This window comes from Mustela nivalis, assembly GCF_964662115.1.
Source record: "Mustela nivalis genome assembly, chromosome: 7".
NCBI classification, from domain to species: domain Eukaryota; kingdom Metazoa; phylum Chordata; class Mammalia; order Carnivora; family Mustelidae; genus Mustela; species Mustela nivalis.
The window spans coordinates 94,216,840-94,239,710 of record NC_139026.1 but is presented as its reverse complement, the minus strand read 5'-3'; the positions used below and the strand labels follow the sequence as shown (position 1 = coordinate 94,239,710).

Below are 22,871 nucleotides of genomic sequence, written 5' to 3'. Positions count from 1 at the left end.
TAGGGATGCCTGTGTGGCTCAGTCAGACGAGCATCCACCTCTTTGTACTGGCTCAGGTCATGATCTCAGGGTTATGAGATCTAGCCCCATATTGCATCCGGCAATGATGAAACTCACCAGGATGCATAACTGGAGAATGGCTAATCTCAGTTTTGAATCAAGGCAATCTTGACGCCACCATCCCCCACCCCACCAGAGCCCTCCAGCTTAAAAGTAACTTTTTTAAACTTAAATTGCAATGGTAGAATTAAACGTTTTAGCAATAAAATGTATCTGTAGGGCATTAAAGAATCATCTAATTAACTTTGTGATGGTAACAGAAATGTGGAGAAGAGTCAGAGAACTTGCATGGCTGAAGCCTTATGTTTTTCTTGATTCTTAACTGAATGTTTTTAGATCCACCACCACTTCCCAAGCATCTGCAAAGAAGTGGCATGGATATTACATAGCCTGAGAAGACTTTCAGAGATAATCACATTACTAGGACAGACAAGACATTCTTAAGGAAGCAAAAGCTTCCATTTCATGGACACATAGGGCCTGGAGAGCCAAAGACATGGATGTAATGAGGGAAAGTAGTGTAAAATAATATAAGTATGATATCAACATTAAAAAAAATGCCCATCCCTGCATTTGTGCTTGCACACACTCTCTCTTGCAAATAAATAAAATCTTAAAAAAAAAAGAGTGGAATATAAATGGTATGTAGCAAGTGTGCTCATTGGTTTTTGGGCATCTTCAACAGAGAGAAATACTTTAAATCACGAAGTCTTAATTAATTTATTTAAAATTAATTAAAATTTAAACATTATGGGCTCCCATTCTATATTTGCAGCTCCCTTCTTCCATGCTAACAATCCTGTTTGCTGAAAAACAGTATATTTACTTCAACATATGCAATGGTTTTATAACTACCTCCCCAATAACACTACCAATAACAAACTCATTAGATAAATTTCAAGACTTCTTTGCAGGTCTTGTTATCCTTAGGAGATATCGCATTAAAGGCACACACTTAGAATATTATGTTTAAAAGTTACTTGAATAACTCTTCTTTATAGTTACATAATCAGTTTCAAAGGTTTATTTATTTATTTGAAGGGGTCAGCTGAAGGGGCAGAAGAAAAGGGGTAGAGAATCTCTAGCAGACTCCATTGAGCATGGAGCCTGATGTGGGACTCAGTCTCATGACTCTGAGATCATGACCTGAGCCAAAACCAAGGGTCTGACCCTCAACCAACTGCACCCCTAGGGACCCCCTTTATTCTCCATTTTTTAGCATCCTAAGCATATTTGTTTGATGATGAGGAAGAGGAAGAGGATGGCAACAATTATTATCATTACTATTATTTTATTGAAGTCTTGCAGAGGCTGTTTTACAAAATTAATTTCCTCTGAACTAATTTCCTGTTCCAATTGTTGGTTTTGCTGTGTTGTCTTTCCTACCATTAGATTTCTACATGTCTTTGGAAATTTGGGCTTGTTCATTTTATGTAACATCTCTATTTCTCCTCCTTTCCCTCTCTCTCCCCTCCTGTTAAATACACTTCCTTTCTCGTTGCTTTTTTGGTTGTCTCATTTGCTACCCCCTAACCCTGATCTAATGTCCAGGACCTGGTCTTAAAATGACAACAAAAAGCTTTTCTCCTATAGAGATATGGGGATGCTGTGGATTCGGGTACAGTCCCAACAGTTTCTAATTGAGAATAATAGTAGTCAATATTTACTGAGCTATTACTATATGTCAGGCACTATTCCACATATATTATTTCATATAATGTGCCTAACAACTCTATGAGTTGGATATTTGTACAACAGCAACTCCTGCTATCACTACCACAACGATGACCATTTTACAAATGAGTGAAGTAAGTAAAGCATGTTAAATAATGTCTGTAGTAAAGACAAATCTGAACTTTTATATTTTTAAAATTTTTTTTTTAATTTTTTTATTTTTTAAGATTTTATTTATTCATTTGACAGAAATGACAAGTAGGCAGAGAGGCAGGCAGAGAGAGAGGGGGAAGCAGGCTCCCTGCTGAGCAGAGAGCCCAATGCGGGGCTCCATCCCAGGACCCTGAGATCATGACCTGAGCTGAAGGCAGAGGCTTAACCCACTGAGCCACCCAGTGCCCCTTGTATGTTTTTGTTTGTAGCATGGTATCTCCCTCTGATGAAATGCCCACCTGTAGCAAGAGAGAAACAACTCCCCCAGTTCACGCTCTTTACTTCTTACAGAGATACTTATAGCTATGATACAGTCCTCAGAGATCACTGAGAGGAACAAGGAATGGGATACTTCAGGAAAGAACATTGAGGACATTATGGAGGTACTCCAAGCTGCTGATCAGGTGAGGACATATCAGACATTTTACTCGCTCCAACCAGCACAGGACCATTTCCATCCAGGGAGCTGGTTGGGTACATACCTGTTGTGCCAGGAGAGTAGGAGAAATCACCAGTTAGCAGAGCACTACTTGGTCCAGGCCATCACAGCTCCAGGTCTGATTCCCATGTCCCTAGTCTGACCCATATTCCCTCCATCCCCTCAATCCCTGATCCAGCTTTAACCCTCTCCCTGGATTCACTCCTCCTCTTCCTTTCTCTACCAGGGGCCCTTATTCTCTTTATTATCTTTACCCTTCAACCTTCCTTTCTTCCTGAGTCCCCTGTCTTCTGTAGTTGTCAACAGATAATGTCTTTAAAACTCTCAAGTTGCTGAAAGTTAAAATCCTAAACAACAAGATGGTACCTCCACTATGCCAGAAGGTGACCGATATCTTCGTTGACTACCTGAGGACCATGGTGAGGAGCCTGTGCCTCTGGGCTGGGGACTTTGGGGGAAGAAAACAGCAGGTCTGAGCCCAGGAGTTCTTTCTGGTGGATGATGACACTTGGAAACCAACGGGGATCTGGGATGTGAGTGTCTCATTTCTAAACAGTTTGCTGGAGTCCGTACCTAATATTCTGAGCATATCTCAAGGACCATGACCTAGACAGAATTGCAAGCTATAGCAGTGAAGCAAAGTGGTAAGGCAGGAGAAGGGAGACGGAAAGGGGGAAGGATTTGGGCTGTTGGGCTCCAAGTCTGACCTGGTTTTCAGACTGTGTCCTGCTATACCTTAGTCAGCTTTGTTACTGCAATTCAACTAATCATCTCACTGTCTTTCAAATCCACTTACCCGTGTGCCAGCCCACCTCTAGACTGAACGTTCATAATGTTTACCTGTCTATCTACCCACGTACTTTACATGCACGTTCCTGACACTGGTTAATCTCATTTCTTATTTTCTTGGTTACCTATGAATTATCTTTCTTCTGGTTTACCTGCCTTCTTTGGCATGCCTGTCTTATGATCAAGATTCTTGACCTGCCAGAGATTTCCAAAGTTGCTTCCATAATCTACCCACCTTCCTGATGATTCCCTAGGTGCTGTGTGGGAATTTCTCTGCTCTAAAATCTTCAATCCCCACAACCCCCCTGCCCCCAACACAGAGACTTTGCAGATTTTTTTGTCTACCTGTTCTTTGCATGCTCTAGGAAGGTCTTGCCCTCCAACACTGGGAAGGCATTTGTTGGATGGGGTGGTAGTGGAGTTCTTGCCTTCTAGATGGAAGAGAATCACTTATTGACCAAAGCTGATTCTTAGAAGTTACGGGACTCATCTTGGGGATTAGCCTTTGAATAGTTAATCTTTCTTTTCCAGAAGCCCGAGGGAGAACTGGAGGAGCTGTGTACTATGGTCCTAATGGCTCTGGGGTTCCAGTCTCCAGGAATGGTCATCTTTAAGCTGTGGGACAGATGGCACAACACCTTGCCCCCAAACTGCCTCCTGACTGCAGTGGGGAGACTCATCCACCGCCAGGGTATAACCTGAGTTAGTCTGAGAAGAGAACAGGGGCAGCAGGGGGTGGAGACATTGTATATGCTCTAGATCAGCTTTATATTCCTGATTTCTCTCATTGGACATCTCCACTTATTTCAGTCATGGGTGTTATGTGCAGGTGGGAGAACAAACTAGGATCTCTACTGGGCTCCTGGGACCTCAGGAGGGAGTTTCTGGAGACCAAGAATGGCATGATAGGATGTATTAGGGCATGGGAGACCCACAGAGCTGGAAAGAAGACTCCAGGTGAAGAGAGAAGGCAGAATAGAAAGTACCCATTCAGCAGTGGTGGGTGGGGGCAAGGAGGAAGCAAGGAGGGCTTTATTTAAGGGAGCATGCAGTGTTGAATTTGGTTAGAGGCTTGGAAGTTAATAGAGTAGGCAGGAGGAGGCAGAGACTCACCATTCAGTCTCTGCCCTAGTGGCTCCTGGTGATGGTGGTGGCTTGCTTACCCATTCTGCTCCCTTCTCTCTATCGCAAAGTGTGAAAAGGCAATCAAGTCACAGGACTAGTGACCTTTTCTCTACCACTTGGAACTGGGGGAAAGAGAGTCTGGGGGGAGTAAGTTTGCCTTCTGAGCATTGGGCTCAAAATGACAAGGCATGACCCAGCGAGCACAGAGGACACAGCAACAGAAGCTGGAAACATGTTGCTTGATCTAATCAGGGCAAATGTCTTCACATCCATCTCAGACAGCATAGTTCTCTATTTCCTAAGGGTTTTTGTAAAGGAGTGTTCATGTTTAGCCTGTCCTAATAATTTGCATTTTTGTGCTATGCTAATATCCACTATCGAGCTTGATCCTCCCAGCATCCCTGCGCAATGGTCACGTCAGGAACTGTACTCCTATTTAACAGTTAAAGAAGCTGAAACTCAGATAAATTAAATAACTGGTTCAGGGTTGCCCAGACTCTGGAGGTAGAACTAGGATCAGAACCCGGTATCCTGGCCTCCAGTCTATAACGTTGGCCTTAGTGAAGGATGTTCCTGGCCTTAGTGAAGGATGTTCCCCTCCCTGGGATAAGGATGTCTTTATTGTACTTTCCCTCTTAGATGCAGCTTCATACGTTGGGGTCACATGGGAATATATCCTGCGCCTTCTGAGGATGGCCCAAACAGAGGATGATATGTTGGCATTATGTCATGGTAAGGGTCAGGAGGGTCTGGGGAAAACTCTGTTGGAATCAGGGAGGGAGGAAATAAGGGCAAATAAAGAGGCTGGTCCCTCTAAGTAGGGATCCAGGAAGGCTGGGGAGGGCCAGGAAATGACTGAGAGCAGACCAGGTGTGAACAGCTGCTCTTCTGCATCTGACTTCTTGGCCTGGATTGGGGCAAGGACCAAGCTTGATAAGGATGCTATGGGCGTTGATACCCTCAACCACTTTTCCTTCCCTTGCTGTGTTCCAGGTGTGGTCACAAAGGAAAAATAGTTGGAGTGGTGGTGAATGGGTTGGTGTTTCCCAGTATAGGACCCTAGAAACACTTTTAGGGTTGGAGATGAGAAGACTGTGCCCACATGTGTGTTTGTTTCCCAGGGGAAGGGAAAGGTGATGGGCAGCTCATACTCCCTGCATTCCTCACAGTGCTCAAAGGACTGGTCATCAGTGCCCGGAAACATGTGGATTTGTCCACTACAGATGATGAAATAATGGACATCACAAAAGAGGCCGTGTCCTTCAAGGCTTATCTCACCCTCAGGCTTCTCTTCAATCGTTGGTCCCTAAAGACCAACAACAAGGTGGGATTTGGAGGTAGTGGGTTTGAGTGGATGGCTGCAGGAGTAAGTCTTGACCCAAAGATGGGGCAGGGCCATGTCTGTCTATTTAATGGTGGAAGGATAACTTCAATGGCTCTTCCAAAAGAGCAGGGTGACTTTCCTTGGGCTCTGTTTCCCATTCTCCAGAAGAGTATGTCAGAAAATGCCACTGTCCAGCTCCATATTTGTTAAATACACAATTAAGCAACTTAAATTTACTGATTACTGTTATTAGCCAGGCACTGTGCTAGGCCCTGGGGATAAAAAGATGAATAAGGAAAAGCCCCTAAGGAATTGTCTTGTCTTCATCCCTGAGCTGAGGCAAGTTTGTTGTGTCTCCTTGGGCACAGGTGACAGAGCAAGCTATGGTAATAATCGGTCACCTCTTCTTCCTCATGCCATCCTCCAAACTCAAGAATGAAGTGAACCGGTTAACCCGATGGCTTATGACTTTGGTATCTGCAAAAGTGACACCTTTCTACATTTCCCAGGTGATTGGAATGGGGTGAGAAGATAATTTAATTATTTTTTTGCTTTCCACATTTATTGAGTAATTAATGCTAGGCTTGGCAAAGCATGGCCCACAGGCCAAATCCAGCCTGAAGCTTGTTTTTGTAAAATAAGGTTTTGTTGGAATTCCACTCTGCACATTTTTTGAATTTGTTGAATAGCCCTTTGAATCTCTCTGACTTTCCCGTCTCTGACCTCTAGATTCAGACTTAAATGGCTCATGAGAGAGACCAAGCCCACCTGGATAATCTGTTTTAAGGTCAACTAATGTGGGACCTTAGTTACATCTGTGAAAATCCCTTCATATCAACATCTAGATTACTTCTTGATTCAGTAACTGGGAAAGAGGGCCTGAAATTTGGGAGCCATTACAGAATTCTGCCTACTTAAGAATTGTTATACTAATGTTAAGTATTTTTAGGAGCAAAGGATGCAGTACTGGAACCAAAAATTTCTGATTGTTGTTTTAGTCCTTCCATTTCAGTGGCATTCCTCCAACCAAGTTCCATCCAACTTTTAATGGGTATTTCACAAAAGTAACCTGTGTTATTTGGCAAAATGGGTGGGAAATACTGAGTTAAAATTAGTATCTTAAATGTAGAATTTCCTTAGAGCCTTCAATACTCAGGCTAGTCTTGTCCTCCAAAAAGTTGGAGGAGGTTTATTGGAGGAACATTTGTGAGGGAAAATAGGGAGGGAGCCAGAGGAGGCTGGGAGCACTCAGATGGCGATGTATGTCTGAACCTTGGCAAGGAGAAGGGAAAGGAGGGAGGGAAGGGAAGGAGGGAAAAAGTGAGGAAGGCCTTAGATGACAGTGTGGTTCTAAAAAAGTTTCAGTAAGGCCAACATGGAGTCCCTGAACCAAAGCCACCCATCAGAAAAGTCCCATATCTTGAAAGAGTAGGCCTGCCTTAGTGGACTTGCCATATTCAGTCATTGGCTGGAAGAAACCTGTGGGAATCTGGTTTCAGTTTTAACACAATGATGGATTTTAGAGCATGACAGCTGGAGATAATGGTTAATTATGCACCTCAGAATAGGCATCTGAGAGGTCTATTTTTCAGGGTTGCTAAATATGCTAATGTACATTTGTGAATTTCCAAGATGAGATTTTTTTTTTTTTTTTTTTTTTTTTTTTGTGCAACACTCATTAACATCGAGTTTCCAGGGACTACGGTTTGCAGTCTACCATTACACCACCACCTCAAATGCACTTCCCTTGTTATAGAAAGAGATGAGCTTTCTCACATAGCTACTCTGAGTTTTGCCGATTAGTGGACCACCCACACAATCTCTTGTTTGATCTCCCTCCTGGCATGTGTCTGCATGTTGCCTAGGGTAGGGTCTGTGAATTTGGAACAAAGGTTTGCTGTATGTAGTCAATTAGTCAGTTGGAGGACGAGATTTTTTCTCCAACTAGTCCACAGATTGTTCATGTGTCACACAGTGGAAATGTTTTGACTACTCCCTTTTCCCTTCTCCTTCTTCCTTCTCTCTCACTCCAGGGCATGGTGATTGAGAATCAAGATATTTATCAGCCTATAATATAATTTTGGTTGGACATCAACCAGCACTAACCAGCCCTAGTTAAGCAAACTGGCCCTAATGGGAATCCATCAGGTAGGGGAAGGAAAAGAGGAAATGTTGAATATCCAAAATCCAGTGGAGGGATTTCTGCTTCTGGTGAAGAGGCAGTAACTGGGGCAGATTTACTCTCTTGCCTAGACAAAGTATATAAGATAATGGTTTTTAAGACATTGGGTAGGAGGCAGCAAAGAACAGTGATTCCTGATAGTCAGGAAAAAAATGAGGTGAGCCCTCTTGTTGTCCCAGCTAATTTTCTTAAGAGAGTTTCCAGGTTGTGGCATAGGGAAAGAAAACCCAGGAAGAGTCTAGTGGACTTCCTGAGGTGACAAGATGGCGGTGAGAATCCAGGGAGACCAATACAGCTATAGTTTACAAAGCAGAATATTAAACAGTCTGTGAATATGAGGAAACTGTTTCAGGTGAGGAAAATAACAAAGTAACAAAATAACAAAATAACAGGTATTATAACTGTATTCTGTAGGTTTGAAAGCTAGATTGGAAAAGATTGATTAACTTGAAGACATAGCAATAAAAAGTATACAGAATGAAACACAAAGATAAAAAGAAGTAGGAGGAGGAGGGAGAAAATGAGGAGAAGGAGGAGAAAGAGGAAGCTTCGTGAGATATGGACAAATTCAAGCAGCCTCATTTATGTTCAGTTGGAGTTGAGAGAACAGTAGCCAGAGTTCACATGGTGCCAGGAATAGTACCTGTTCACACCAACCAGCTTGAAAACTTCATAACTCACAGGCATTGGGTAGAGCACTGAGAAGGTGGGGCAAAATTAAGAGCAGGCTGAATGCTGTTTTGGTCTAACACATTTTAAAAGCAAGACCCTCCCCCCACAATCAAACCATTTTCAAGTAACTGCATCCCAGAAGAAATTCAAGAATATAAGAATACAAAAATACCCAGCACTTTATAAGGTTAATTTACAATGAGTGACATTAAATAAAAATCACCAGACACACAAAGATGTAAGAAATTATGATGTATAATAGGAAGAAAAATCAATCAAAACTGACCCAGAACTCACACAGAAATGGTAGACAAGGACACTAAAACAGGTATTATAACTGTATTCTGTAGGTTTGAAAGCTAGATTGGAAAAGATTGATTAACTTGAAGACATAGCAATAAAAGGTATACAGAATGAAACACAAAGATAAAAAGAAGTAGGAGGAGGAGGGAGAAAACGAGGAGAAGGAGGAGAAAGAGGAAGCTTCGTGAGATATGGACAAATTCAAGCAGCCTCATTTATGTTCAGTTGGAGTTCCACCAAAAAGGGGAAAGACAGAAAAATATTTGAAGAAATTGTGGTTGAGAATTTTCTAAATCTGAAGAAATTGATAAATTCACAGTTCCAAGGCACTAAGTGAACCCCAAACATAAGAAACATAAAACTACACCAAACCATATTATATTCAAATTTCTCAAAACCAGTGGAAAAGAGAAAATCTTAAATGCGGAAAGTAAAAACAAAAAATGAAACAATGAAAACAACACGTTTCAAAGGGAGGAATAAAGATTCTAATTGGAAACAATGCAAGTGAAAACATAGTAGAATTCAAGGTACTGAAAGAGAAACACTATATCCTAGAATTCTGTGCTTAGTGGTAATATCTTTCAGACTAAGAGAAAAAAACATTTTCACACATTAAAAAAAGCTGAAAGAATTCATCACCAGTAGACCCATATAATAAGAAACGTTAAAGTCCTTCAGGCAGAAGGAAAATGATACCAGATGGAAATATGGATTTATACAAAAGAATGAAGAAAACCATTAGAAATGGTAATAATGTGAGCGAATTTTTTTTTATTTAAACAATCTCTTTATAAGGTAACTATTTTAACAAACATAACAATGTAGTGTGGAATTTGTTGTATGTAGAAGTAAAATTTATGATGACAATAGCACAAAGTGTAGTATTAGTATACCTATACTTAGTGTACGTAAAGTAGTATAATATCACTTGAAGATTAGCTGGGATAAATTAAAAATGTGTGCTATAGGGACACCTGGGTGGCTCAGTCCTTTGAGTGCCAGCCTTTAGCTCAGGTCATGATCCCAGAGTCCTGGGATTGATTGTGCATCAGGCTTCTTGCTCAGTGGGGAGACTGCTTTTCTCTCTTCCTGCTGCTCCCTTTGCTTGTACACACTGTCTCTTTCTCTGACGAATAAATAAATAAAGTCTTTTTAAAAAATGTGTGCTATAAACCCTGTCTAGCAACCACTAAAATAATAAAGAGTTATGGCTAATAGGCCAACAAAGGATATCAAATGGAATTATAAAAAATATTCAATTAATTTGAAGGCAGAGTTAGAGGGACAGGAGAACAAAGAATTAGGACTAGTAGGAAACAAATAGCAAGATGATAGATTTTAGCCTAACCATAATTAATAAATAAGTAAGTAAAGAAATATATAATCTTATTATATATAAGTGGTCTAAATACCCCAATTAAAGGCAGAGATTGTCAGATGGATTAAAAAAACAATACCCACCTATATCCTATATTTCCTATAGGAAATGCACTTCAAAGATAAAGATACAAATAGATTAAGAGTAAAAGGATAAATAAAAATATTTAGGCATATCTTGGAGTTATTACAGGTTTGGTTCTAGACTACTGCAATAAAATGAATATTGCAGTAAAGCAAGTAAAATAAATTTTTTTGTTTCCTAGTGCATATAAAACCTATATTTACACTACACTGTAGTATAGTGTACAATAACATTTATCTAAAATACAATGTAAGTGCTTTAAAAATACTTTATTGCTAAAAGAAAGCATCATTGGAGACCTTAGTGAGTTATAATCAGTGATCACATATCACCATTGCAAAAATAATAAGAGTGAAAAAATTTCAAATATTCTAAGAACTACCAAAATGTGACACAGAAACATAAAGTAAACAAATGCTGTTGGGAAAATGGTGCAGACAGACTTGCTTGATATAGGGTCACTACAAACCTTGAATTTATAAAAAAACAAAAACACCTTCCAAAGCATAATAAAGTGAAGCAATAAAACAAGGTATGGCTGTACCATGTTAACATTTATGGAAAAAAGCTGTTTCTGTAGTATTAATATCAGATAAAGTATATTTCAGAGCAAAGAATATCATAAAGTATTAAAAAATGTCATTTCATAATGATGAAAGGGTCAATTATCAACAGCACCTAACAATTCTAAATGTTTATGTACCTGCTATTATGTGTCTGTTATTATAACAGAGCTTTAAAACTATATAAAGCAAAAACTAATAGAACTGCAAGGAGAAACAGAAAAACCCATAATTACAATCAGATTTCAACATCCTTTCAACAATTGATAGAACAAGTAGATGATCAGAAAGTGTACAGAAGATCTGAGGACTATCAAACAACTTTACCCTATTAGCGCACAGATTGGAAAGGAAGTACAGTTGTCTTTATTCATAGGCAACATGATTATTTGCATAAAAATACGAAATACTCATGAATAAATCTGAAAAAAAGGTAATACCTGTACACTGGAAACTACTAATCATTGCTAAAGGAAATTAAAGAAGACTTAAGTAAATAGAAATATGTGCAGTATTCAGGGGCCTGAAGATTCAATATTAATAAGTTATCAGTTCTTCCCAAGTTGATCTAGATTCATTGCAATCCTCTTTTTTAAAAATCTCATTTTTAAAAACATTTTCTCCTGTTTTCATCTAGAACTTTGATCATTTTAGGGTTTACATTTAAGTATGAGACATTTTTTAAAAGATATTATTTATTTATTTGACAGACAGAGATCACAAGCAGGCAGAGAGGCAGGCAGAGAGAGAGGAGGAAGCAGGCTCCCTACTGAGCAGAGAGTCCGATGCGGGCACAATCCCAGAACCCTGAGATCATGAGCTGATCTCAGGTCTCTATTTTTTTTCTAGGACACTGAGATCAGGTCACGATCTCAGGGTCCTAGGGTCGAACCCCACGTCGGACTCTGCTCAGCGGGGAGTCGGCTTCCCCCTCTCTTTCTCTGCCTGCCTCTCTGCCTACTTGTGATCTCTCTCTCTCTCTCTGTGTCAAATAAAATAAAAATAAAATCTTAAAAAAAAAATCTCTACACCCAATATGATGCTTGCTTATACTTACAACCCTGGGATCAAGAGTCTCACTTGTTCCACTGATTGATCCAGCTAGGTGTCCCAGATTCATGGCAAGCCTAACCAAAATCCTAGCAGTCTTGTGGCGCCTGGGTTGGTCAGTCAGTTCAGAGTCCCCATATTATGCTCCACACTAGGTGTGGAGCCTACTTAAAAAAAAAAAAAAAAAAAAAAAAGAACCTAGCAGTCTTGCTTGTTTCCTTTCTGGTTTTATTTATTTATTTATTTATTTATTTGAGAGAGGGAGAGTCAGAGGGAGAGGCAGGCTTCCCCACTGAGCTGGGAGTCTGATGTGGGACTTGATCCTGTGACTCCCGGATCATGACCTGAGCCGAAGGCAGTCACCCAACCAAGTGAGCTACCGGGGCCCCCCCGCAGGCTTTATTTAATAGGAACTGACAACCTGATTCTAAAACTCACACGTAAATGAAAAAGACCCAATACAGCCAAAACAGTTTAGAGAAAGAATGACAACTTATAAAACTACAGCAATGGAGACTGTAGTATTGGTATTAAGACAGATGAATGGATAAATGGAACTGAATAGAGATTCTGGAAATAGACCTACATATTTACTGCCAAGTGATTTTTTTGGCAAAGATGAAAAGGCAATTCTTTGGAGAAAAGATAGTCTCTTCAACAAATGGTGCTAGAACATTTGTATATCTATACACAAAAAGATAAACTTCAATCCATACCTCATACCATATATAAAAATTAACTCAAAATGGCTCATACTGTTGGCACCTGAGTGGCTCAGTGGGTTAAATCTTTGCCTTCGGCTCAGGTCATGATCTCAGGGTTCTGGGATTGAGTCCCGCATCGGGCTCTCTGCTCAGCAGGGAGCCTGCTTCCCTCTCTCTCTCTCTCTCTGCCTGCCTCTCTGTCTACTTGTGATCTCTGTCTGTCAAATAAATAAAATCTTTAAAAAAAAAATGGCTCATACTTAAATGTAAACCTTAAAATTATCAAAGTTCTAGATGAGAACAGGAGAAATTTGTGTGCAGTTGGAGTAGGCAAAGATGTCTTATCTACAAACCAGAAACATGATCCATTAAAGAACACAAAACGAATAAAGTGGACTTCATCAAAGTGAGTAACTTCTGTTCTGTTAGAATGAAAAGACAGGCGTCAGACTGGAAGAAAATATTTGCAAATCACACACATATCCAGAATATATGAAAAACACAAAACCCATTTAAAAAAATTTAAAAAGCAGACCAAAAAATTGAACAGCTGCTTCACCAAAGAAGATATGAGGATGACAAGACAGCCACCACGGGAATAGTTGCTCAACATTGCATAGATGTGAGGGACTTTAAAATCATCACAAGATGCCACTACACATCTGTCAGAATGTAAACTGGCAAACCACCTTGGAAAACGGTTTGGCAGTTTCTTAAAAAGGAAGTGAAGGTCTGTAATGACAAAGCAGATCAATATTTGCCTGGGGAAAGGAAAGGTGCTGGAAGGGGAGGGAAGGAGAAATTACAAAGACCTAAGAGGAAACTTCAGGTGTTGTGGGTATGTTCCTTACGTTAATAGTGGTGGTTTCCTGAGAGTATACATTTATCAAAACTTAATAAATTGAATACTTTATTTTTTAAAAATATTTTATTTATTTATTTGACAGAGAGAGAGATCACAAGTAGGCAGAGAGGCAGGCAGAGGGGGAGGGGGAAGTAGGCTCCCTTTTGAGCCGACAGGCTGATGAGGGGCTCTATCCCAGGACCCTGAGACCATGACCTGAGCTGAAGGCAGAGGCTTAACCCACTGAGCCACCCAGACACCCTGGGACACCTTAGATATATATCATTTTTGGTATCAGATGTTAATAAACCTGTTTTAAGAAAATCAAATGGCATGTTTACACATGTGAAAACTAAGGTTATCTGTAGAACTGTTGTATACCAGTGATAAGAAGAACCCACAAAATAATAAGAAACCACCAGGTAGGGGCACCTGGGTGGCTCAGTGGGTTAAGCCTCTGCCTTCGGCTCAGGTCATGATCTCAGGATCCTAGGATCGAACCCCACGTTGGACTCTCTGCCCAGCAGGGAGCCTGCTTCCCTCTCCATCTCTCTGCCTGCCTCTCTGCCTACTTGTGATCTCTCTCTCTCTCTGTCAAATAAAATAAAAATGAAATCTTAAAAAAAAAAAAAAGAAACCACCAGGCAGAGAGTAGAAATGTAGTCTTTTAGATTCAGTTTTCAGAATTTTGAAACTCATAGAACCATGGAATCAGTTCTTGCTTTGGCTCTGATTAATTTACTCTGCTCTCTTGAAGTCAGCCAATACTCGAAATGTTGACCTTCCCTAAAGTTTTCTGTGGAGTAATGAGATTATTTGGAAGTAAGTGTAGTTTACTCGGTCAGGGGGAAGGGCAAGTCATGGCTGTATTTGACTATGAAAGAATTAGACCCTGAGCCTTTTTTGGAAGGATCCAAGAGGGCAGTGTGAAACCATGATGACTTGGCCCATCCTTGAAGAGAAGATGTGAGGACAGAGGATTTCTGCAGAGGCTGTGGCAAGTCTGGGCTACCTTATGCTTACTCTGTCTTTATGCACACAGTGTATTTACCAACTTATGGATGCTCTGGCTCTTAGTGGCTGTGGAGGTATAAACTTGGAATCCCAGCTGGAAAATATTACAGACATGCTGTTCAATCAGGTGAGTGCTGTGGGGCTAGAAGCATCCTGGGCTTGCTTTTTCTCTCTTCTTTGGAGGCGATGGCTCCCACAGCCCAGGTCACAACCTCCATAAAGGCAGGTGTCTTTCACATGGTAACCTTAACCATACACATCTCAGGTTTCCCTGGAATAGATAAATGTCTGGGTTCTGAGCATAGACTAGAATATTCTCCATGAGATAAATTGGGTACGTTCTGTGTGTTCCTTGAAGGTCACAGAACTTTGTTGCTCCTCCTAATCTCTAGCTAAATGGCAAGAGGTTCAAAGCACCTCATCATGTCTGTGAAAAATGTCAGGGCCTCTCTGTTGCAGCCTAGAGTAAGAAGGTAATTGAACATTTTGCAAATAGGTGTTACCTTCTGTATGATTAATTTGCTTGCCACTGTCTTCTCTTTGGGGCTGGGAATGTGGATTCCTGGGTCTGTTTTCCTATTCCCCTTTATGGCTAAGCTCCACACTTTCCACAGTGCCTTGATTCCTCCATCCACACCCCTGGCCCCTAATTTCAGTCCTCCTGGGTCTGATGGCATTGGTTTCCCCACAGCTGAGTGAAACAATCCAGGAGTCAGAGCCTCACTCTGCACGGAACCATATCTTTGCCCTGAAGGCTTTCTACACCCTATGTAAGTTAACACAGTTCCCTAAACCTAGGTATTTGTGTGGGTGGGCACTTAGAGTAACCTTTGTGTCTCCCTGGACCAGAGCAGGGACCTAGGTTCCCATAAGGGGCTTCTATCCTTCTAGAACAGATGCAAAATAATCCGTGTGAACTTTGCTTGAAATTCAAGGAATCTTAAGGGGCAAAGATGTAGCTCCACTCCCTTCACCTGAAGTTGGCTTCCCTTTCTTCTTCAATGAATACAAGCTTAGAAGGGTGATCTTGTCATTACAGCACTAATGATCATGTGAGGCATGCTGACCTATGGGAGGGCACATGGTGGGGCAGGGGAGGGACAGAGCCCAGCTCAAGGAAAGCATCTAGCTAGATGCCAATCCTCTTCCTTTTCTCCAGCCTAAAAGACCCTAATTTATCTGGTTCTTGACATCATGGTTTGCTGTAAGCATGATTTACTTCTACTTACCACTCGCTAGTTAAACATACTCTTGATTCCCTTGCATTTGCCCCCTTCTGATAGCCAAGTTATACAATGATCAGGTGGTATTCTTAATACAAAAGACCATGAAAACCAGTGATCCAGCCAAGATAGTATCAGCCCTTCAAGTTTTCATGGATGTGTTCCCAGAAGGTGAGTGACCATTGGCCTAATCTCGGGGATCTTCTTTCCTATGAGAGTTCTTTTGTCTGGAAAACAGTCCCACGTATAGTTCAAGTCACAGTTTTAAACTTAATGTAAACTCAAAGTAAATTCAGTAGGTTTAAATCTTGGCTTCGTTTCTTATTAGCTGTGTAAACAGGGGCAGATTTCTTTTAGTCTGCGCCTCTATTTCCTCACCTGAAAATGAAGGTAATGCTTTCATTAGGGTTTTTTAGTGAAGGTTAGATGAGGAAATGGATGTGAGGTATTTAGACTATTCCCCAATATGCAGTGAGTTTTGTAGTGGTTTAGTCTGTGATTATGATCTTGGGGAACAAGCATCAACTCCAATCCAGTGTTTGCTAGACATTTGCTCTGTGTCTAGCAGAATGCAAGGCACTGAGAACAGACACTCAAATAAGACATAGTCCCTGCTCTCAAAGAGTTCACTATTGTGTTCAGAGTGTGAAACAATGCAAGATAATATGTGAAAAGTTGTTCAAATGTGACCGTGGTTATTTGCAATAGGAATATAGAGAAGGGGTCAGTCGGGAGATGGGATGGGCTCTGGAGCAGGGAAGGAGATTGTAACGGTGAGTTAGGAGAGGGAATTTACATAAAGAAGAACAGTTGTCATAGTTTTAAAGGTTGTGGTGTATGGGGCAGTGGGGGTTGCAGGAATAGCTTGACTGGGTTCGTGGGCATTCGTAGGAGACTGGAAAGAGCTGGGGCTCCAAAGCCAGCTTGATGAAAATCCCGTTTTTTGTCACTCTTCAGTCTGGTTTGAAGCAGAGGGATGGTGGAGATAATCTTTGGGCGCTCTATCTGGTCCTCGAAGACCAGGACAGTACCTGGAATTCCTCTTACCTGTCTGTCCCAATACGACAGAGGAGGCGGAAGGAGACTGATCCCCAGCTGCGTGTGTGTCTTTTCTCTAGTGCCCCAGACAGAGCAACTGAAGAATGAAGTGATGCATTCCGTCATCATCATGATTCAGGACGATCTCAAACCAGTGAGTAGAAAGGCAGAATATTTGGGCCAGGAGGGCAGTTGCTTTCTTGAGACCTTGAAGTTGTATAAAATAGAGAGGGGAGGCTGTTCATGGATGAGAGAGGTAAGGCATCCCCTTACCAAGCCCGCCCTGGCCTCAGACTCTGCCCATGGGTTACATGTGAGCTTTTCGGAGCCTGAGAAGGATTTGAGAAGTGGACAGGTGGTTCCTACCTATTTTCTGAGCCTCATCAGTGGGGACACAGAGCTCTAAAGAATACTAATTCTTTTTTTTTTTTTAAGATTTTATTTATTTATTTGACAGACAGAGATCACAAGTAGGCAGAGAGGCGGGCAGAGGGAGAGAGAGGAGGAAGCAGGCTCCCTGCGGAGCAGAGTCTGATGCGGGGCTCAATCCCAGGACCCTGGGATAATGACCCGAGCTGAAGGCAGAGGCTTTAACCCACTGAGCCACCCAGGCACCCTGCATACTAATTCTGCCCCCTAAATATTCAGTTTTCTTGGGGAAAGAAGACCTCAAACATCGTATCTAGCATGGGGTCCGTGGCACCATATTTTTAGCAACCTTTGCCCGGATTGGAGGCAGCAAATACTGCTCCCAGCTCTGAATTGGACCAGGTGGACAACTATGGCACCATCCTTAAAAACCAATTCCTAAAGGTTGATGGAGAGACTTGGATCTTGAGGGCTGGGCCCCCAGACTTGTGGGATTCATTTCTGGCTTTCCTTATGAAGGCCAGAACATGGGACTTCTCCTGGACTCTGATTTCTCCCTACCCAACTCTTCTGTCCATTACTTATGTAAGGCGTGGGCAAGCTCAGTGCTTACAGTTCTTCAGGAGAATGGTAAGAACTGAAATAGGCTAGAACTTCAGGGTCGAGTAGGGTTGTCTGTCATCACCTAGAGACCAGTGAAGAGTCACATTGGGCTTGAAGTTGGGAGATCTGAGTCCCTTGAAGACTCCTGTCACAGGCTCTTGCCCTCTGCGTTCTCACCTGGAACATGAAGGGTCATACTGATGTGCCTTCCTATCTAGTCACATGACAGGTGACGCTTCCCCCTCAAAACTACCCCTTGCAGGTACGGAAGGCCCTCCTGCACTTCATCGAGATGCTGGGCAGGCATGACTACTTGGCCGTGCCCCAGGGGAATATCATCATCAACTATGTCATCAAGCTCAGCGAGTCTGCCTGCTCTGTGAGCAGGGGCCAGGCAGGGAGGGGACAGAGGGTGGTAGCAAGAGAAGGGCAGGTTCGGAAGCAGGAGGGAAAGAAGAAGAGTGCATCGTTGGCACAGTGGGAAGGGGCTTTGGTGTCTAAAACTCTGAGCAGTGAGCCAGGGGAGGCCTTGAATCAGAAGACTCAGCTAGCATTAGTTTCAGATTTAAATCTTTTCCTATTCCAGAATGAAGACGACATCCAACGAATGTGTTCCGAAATCCTACAGATGGTACAAGCAGCTAGGGTCAAAGAGGCTCCTTCATCTCCTCCTCTCCTGGCTGCCCAGATACCCTGACCCCCAGATTGCATTCTCTCTGTCTCCCCCCTTCCCCCCACTCCACCTAACCCCCTGTACTGTCCCTTCTACCCTCCCCACCTCTGTCTGTTCCCACTCGAGTGTCTGGGGCTCCTCTGAGGAGTGGCTCAGTGGAGCAGAGGGTCACTGGGTGGTAAACCTGGAGGCCTGAGCCTGGGTCTTGCTCAGCCAGTTTCTGGCTATAAAATCTTGAGTAAATTGCTCTCCAGGCTATAGTTTCTCCCATAAAAAAAGACGGGCAATTATCCACCCTGCTCGCTCTTAGCAGCCTCTAAGGATTCTTGGAGACTCTACGAGTTGTTGTGTGGGTCAGAGCTGAGTCAGGGGCCATGAGAAGCAAAGGACAGCTGCGATTTACTCTTCTTCCCAGACACCCCCTCTCCCTCCCAGCAAGCTGTCTCCCCACGGCTAGCATGTCTTTTGCCCCCGGGATGCCCCCTTTGAAGGCGATGACAAGTCACACAATTCCACATTTCAAGAAGCCCCTCTATTTAATCAAGTCCATCCTGTTGTAATTTTCATCAGGACCTTGGTTGTGTTTTACCAACATGTGGGGGGAAGGAGGAGAGGGAAGGAGGATTATCAGTGAAATGGAGGGGGCTGGGTATACAGGTCTCAAATGTCCCTGCTAGAAAGGAGGACAAAGCCATAGGGTTAGAGAACTTATGATTGGGACTGATTTGGAGCTTGACATCGAATCCCCTTGCCACCTCTTCTGCCAGGTGTCCTTGCCCAAACTGATCACCTTGGCATGCCAGCCCAGCAACACCTTGGCCTTCGTGCTGCTGAGTAAGATAGCTACAAACATGGCTCTGAAGGCCCGGTCCCTGGGCCAGGTTCCCTATCTAAGCAGCTTCCACCTCAGCCGTAAGTACACAGGTCGAGGAGACCGTGGAGAGGGGGCAGTTGTGAAACAGGCTGCCACAGGCGGGAGGGGAGGGTGGGAGAGGGACTGGGACTCTGGAGGGGTGTGGGGAGAGGGTGCAGATCTGCTGGGAGGGCCACAAGGGCACAGCTGTGAGCCTGGGCCTGGATGGAGGGGGAAGGCAAAGGGTTAGGGCAGCAGCTTGATTCCATTTGGCTCTTCACATGGATGAAAAGGGGATTCTTCTGGACGAGAGGCAAGATCCACCCCCCCCCCCAACCCACCCCAACAGATCCTTTTTCCTCTATTCCTCTACTGGAGTAGAGATGCACAAACTTTGTTGTTAATTACAAAGTAATGCGTACACAGACATTCCTGACCCTTAGTTCTTTGCCCCGACTCTGAGCCTCACTCTTTGCTCACCCAATCCCTGACTGCTACTTCCAGGGAGAGTCAGAGTCGGGGTGAGGCTATCTGTTTGGCACATTACTTGGGGTATGTGGGAGTTTGTGTGTTTGGAAAATAAGCATTGTCTGTTAGGGTTTAAAAGGTGGAGAGGTAGCAAATGACTTTCTCAGTGTTGAGAGTCCTGATTATAATCAGTGTAAACAATAGATATTTAAAAGGTCGACCTAGGATTTTCAAATATGAAAGGCATGAAAATGTGTGCCTGGATAAGAACTTAGGATAGTGGGAGAGCCTTTCAAGGTATAAACTAGTAGGACACACTCACGAGTGGTGACTGTTTACCATGCTTCCGCTGGACAATGCCTTTCTTCCCTAGTCTGTCTCTTTATTTGAATCATTTTATTGTGGTATAAGTGACATACAGTGTTCTGTATGGGGGCTCCTGGGTGGCTCGCTCAGTTAAGTGTCTGCCTTTGTCACAGGTCATCATCTCAGGGTCCTGGGATCAAGCCCCGTGTCAGGTTCTTGGCTCAACAAGGAGGTTGCCTCTCCCTTTTCTTCTCTCTCTCTACTCTCCCCACTCAAATAAATAAATAAATAAATAAATAAAACCTTTAAAAAAATCTTTAAAAATATTAGTGATCTGATGATCAATACATTACTGTATGCTCACCATGATAAGTGTTGTCACCCTCTGTGACCACAAGTGTCATCACAAGATTATTCATTACATTCCCTATTCTGTACTTCTCATCCCCATGACATTTATTTTATAATTGGAAGTTTGTATCTCTTACTCCCCTCTACCTGTCTTGCCCATCCCTCCCCTCTGACCACCATCTGTCTGTTCTCCATATTTATGGTTCTCTTTCTGTTTCTATTTTTGTTTGTTCATGTGTTTAGTTTTGTAGATTCCACACATAAGTGAAATCATACGGTATTTGTCTTTCTTTGTCAAACTTCTACCTAGCATAACATTTTCGAGTTCCATCCAAGTTGTCATAAATGGCAAGATATTCTTTTTATAGCCAAGTAATATTCCTTGTATGTGTTTGTCTGTGTGTACAGACCACCTCTTCTGGATCCATTCATCTATCGACGGACACTTAGGCTGCTTCCATGTCGTGGCTCTTGCAGTAAATAGGCTGCAGTAAACAGAAGGGCACCTGTACCTTTCCAAATTAGTGTTTTTGTTTTCTTTCAGTAAATGCCCAGTGTGGAATTACTAGATTGTATGAGATTTCTATTTTTAGTTTTTTGAGGAAACTCCATACTGCTTTCCACAGTGGCTGCACCAGTTTGTTTTCCCTGCAACAGTGCACGAGGGTTCCTTTTTCTCCATATTCTTGCCAATACTTTTTATTTTTGTCTTTGATGATAGCCATTCTGACAGGTAGAAGGGGTGTGTGTGTGTGTGTGTTTAATACTGAAAATGGTCTGTTTTTAGGGTAAGTCAGAATGTCACAATCCCCAGAGCAATGGCACCAATAACCACTCTCCACTTTGCTTTTTCTCCTGCCCTGAAGAATGGGTGGTGGGCTGTTGGGTGGGAGAAGGGACTGAAAGTTGGGCATCCTGGAGCTGATACTGACTCTGTCCTCTTCTTTTATTCTCTCTTTAATTTAGCTACCCAGTTCATCTCCCCACAGAAACTTCTGACCCATCTTGTGGTAAGTGATAAATGTAGAGGATGAATACTGTCCATCCATCCACCCATCCATCCATCTCTTCATTCCACAAATAGTTGAGTACTAGGTTATTCCAGGCATTGAGATGGGCATGTAATAAGGGGCAGGGTCAAAGAGCATAGGGGCTTTGGGGAGAGATGATCAAACAGCTTGGGGCAGGGAATTGGGACCATAGTGCTGAGACCTGAAGTGAGGAAGTAGTGAGGCTGGGGAAGGTCTGACCTGTGTCCTACGTAGCCTTATAGTGAGCTGTTCTCTGCTGATCTTGGGAAAGTCTGCATGCCTTTCCGGATCTCATTTTCTCAGCAAGAATGCTGTGAGAATGTTCTAGACATTATGAAAACTTGGAAAGACAAAGTATAGAACTTCCCTTGAAGTGTTCACAGAGTTAGTGGGAAAGACAAGCCTGGGAATAACCACCCAGAATGCAGTGGGATAGATGCTAGTAGAGGAACACGTAAGTTACGATGGAATCTTAGTAGAGCAAGGGGAAGACTTGGTCTCCAGGATTCAGAGAGGAGGCAACATTTTGAGAGCACCATGCAGAACATGTAGGAGTTCACAGGTGGAAAAGAATAGGAAGGGTCTAAGCCTCAGCTCTACCATTCTATGAGTTTGTTCTGATTTTCTTCCTTCTCTTCCCTTCAATCCTTTCTCTGCCTCCTGCTTGCTTCTGTCGCTTCCCAGGTGTTTGCCCTGAAGTCCTATAGAGAAAGGGAGCTTGGGATAAGCTCTCTAAGGCTACTACATGCCCTGCATCCTATCACCTCCTTGCACCCTGTTATCAACTCAAATGTGGGCCAGCTGTGGATGAAGGAGATCCCCCAGATGTTGCAGATTCTGGATGGTGAGGGATTGGCTGCGAGGTGGGAGGAATGGAGCTGGGGCATTGGGGCAGAATCCTAGATGAAGTCCTGAGGTGCAGGATGGATCTTCCCTGGTGTAAGGAGCACCAGGACCAGTCTCTGTCTTTCTGAGATGCCGTTTGGGTAGGTCTGTTTGTTTGGACCATGTTCTGCACTGAACAGATATGCAGCCCAGAGTTCTGTGCCTACAGATTTCCCAGAACGCTCTTTCTTGTGCTCAGAGGATCGGGAAAGAGTGTGGGCTTTGGAACCAGAGACCCAGGTTCCTATCCTTGCTCGAACGTTTGCCAGCGGGGTATGTTTGACCTTTGAAAAGTCATACATTTCCTGGAGCCTCTGTAAAGAAGGGGGAACAATTATCTTGTAGGATCACAATCCAAATTAAATGAGATGATGGGCAAAAACCCCTTGGAATGGTGTTCCAATGTTGGTTCTTTTTCCCTGGCTGGGGCCTTCTGGTCGGCAGGTCCCTATAACTCTCTTCTTTCCTAGATCACACTGAGAAGAATCTGGATCAGGAGGAGTGGGAGGACAGGCTGCTCCAGGTACGCACTCTAAGAGACATACCATTCTCCACACTTGCTTTCCTTCCCCTCTTTAGGATCCTTAAGGAGAAGAGGCCCCAGACCCCCTGAGCTAGAGACATGATCAAGGGACCTCCATACTCAAGAG

The 22,871-nt window shown here is 42.8% G+C and overlaps 1 protein-coding gene across 8 annotated transcripts in view; it reads left to right on the top strand.

The window, feature by feature from the left end:
- The window catches only part of LOC309869847 (maestro heat-like repeat-containing protein family member 1), an 89,088-nt gene that overhangs the window by 4,911 nt on the left and 61,306 nt on the right, over positions 1-22,871 (top strand). For 5 of the 8 annotated variants that reach the window (XM_082741619.1, XM_082741620.1, XM_082741624.1 and 2 more), the window contains exons 3-18: positions 2,239-2,351; positions 2,683-2,805; positions 3,707-3,866; positions 4,940-5,032; positions 5,470-5,624; positions 5,993-6,133; positions 14,450-14,548; positions 15,113-15,191; positions 15,705-15,815; positions 16,763-16,836; positions 17,917-18,033; positions 18,241-18,285; positions 19,095-19,239; positions 21,272-21,315; positions 22,021-22,180; positions 22,692-22,744. In XM_082741619.1, coding sequence (XP_082597745.1) covers positions 2,253-2,351; positions 2,683-2,805; positions 3,707-3,866; positions 4,940-5,032; positions 5,470-5,624; positions 5,993-6,133; positions 14,450-14,548; positions 15,113-15,191; positions 15,705-15,815; positions 16,763-16,836; positions 17,917-18,033; positions 18,241-18,285; positions 19,095-19,239; positions 21,272-21,315; positions 22,021-22,180; positions 22,692-22,744 — 1,698 coding nt within the window. In that variant the 5' untranslated portion in view covers positions 2,239-2,252. Of the gene's footprint in view, positions 1-2,238; positions 2,352-2,682; positions 2,806-3,706; positions 3,867-4,939; positions 5,033-5,469; positions 5,625-5,992; positions 6,134-14,449; positions 14,549-15,112; positions 15,192-15,401; positions 15,474-15,704; positions 15,816-16,762; positions 16,837-17,916; positions 18,034-18,240; positions 18,286-19,094; positions 19,240-21,271; positions 21,316-22,020; positions 22,181-22,691; positions 22,745-22,871 lie in introns of those variants that run through there. The other 3 variants (XM_082741621.1, XM_082741623.1, XM_082741625.1) reach the window with 3 other exon arrangements.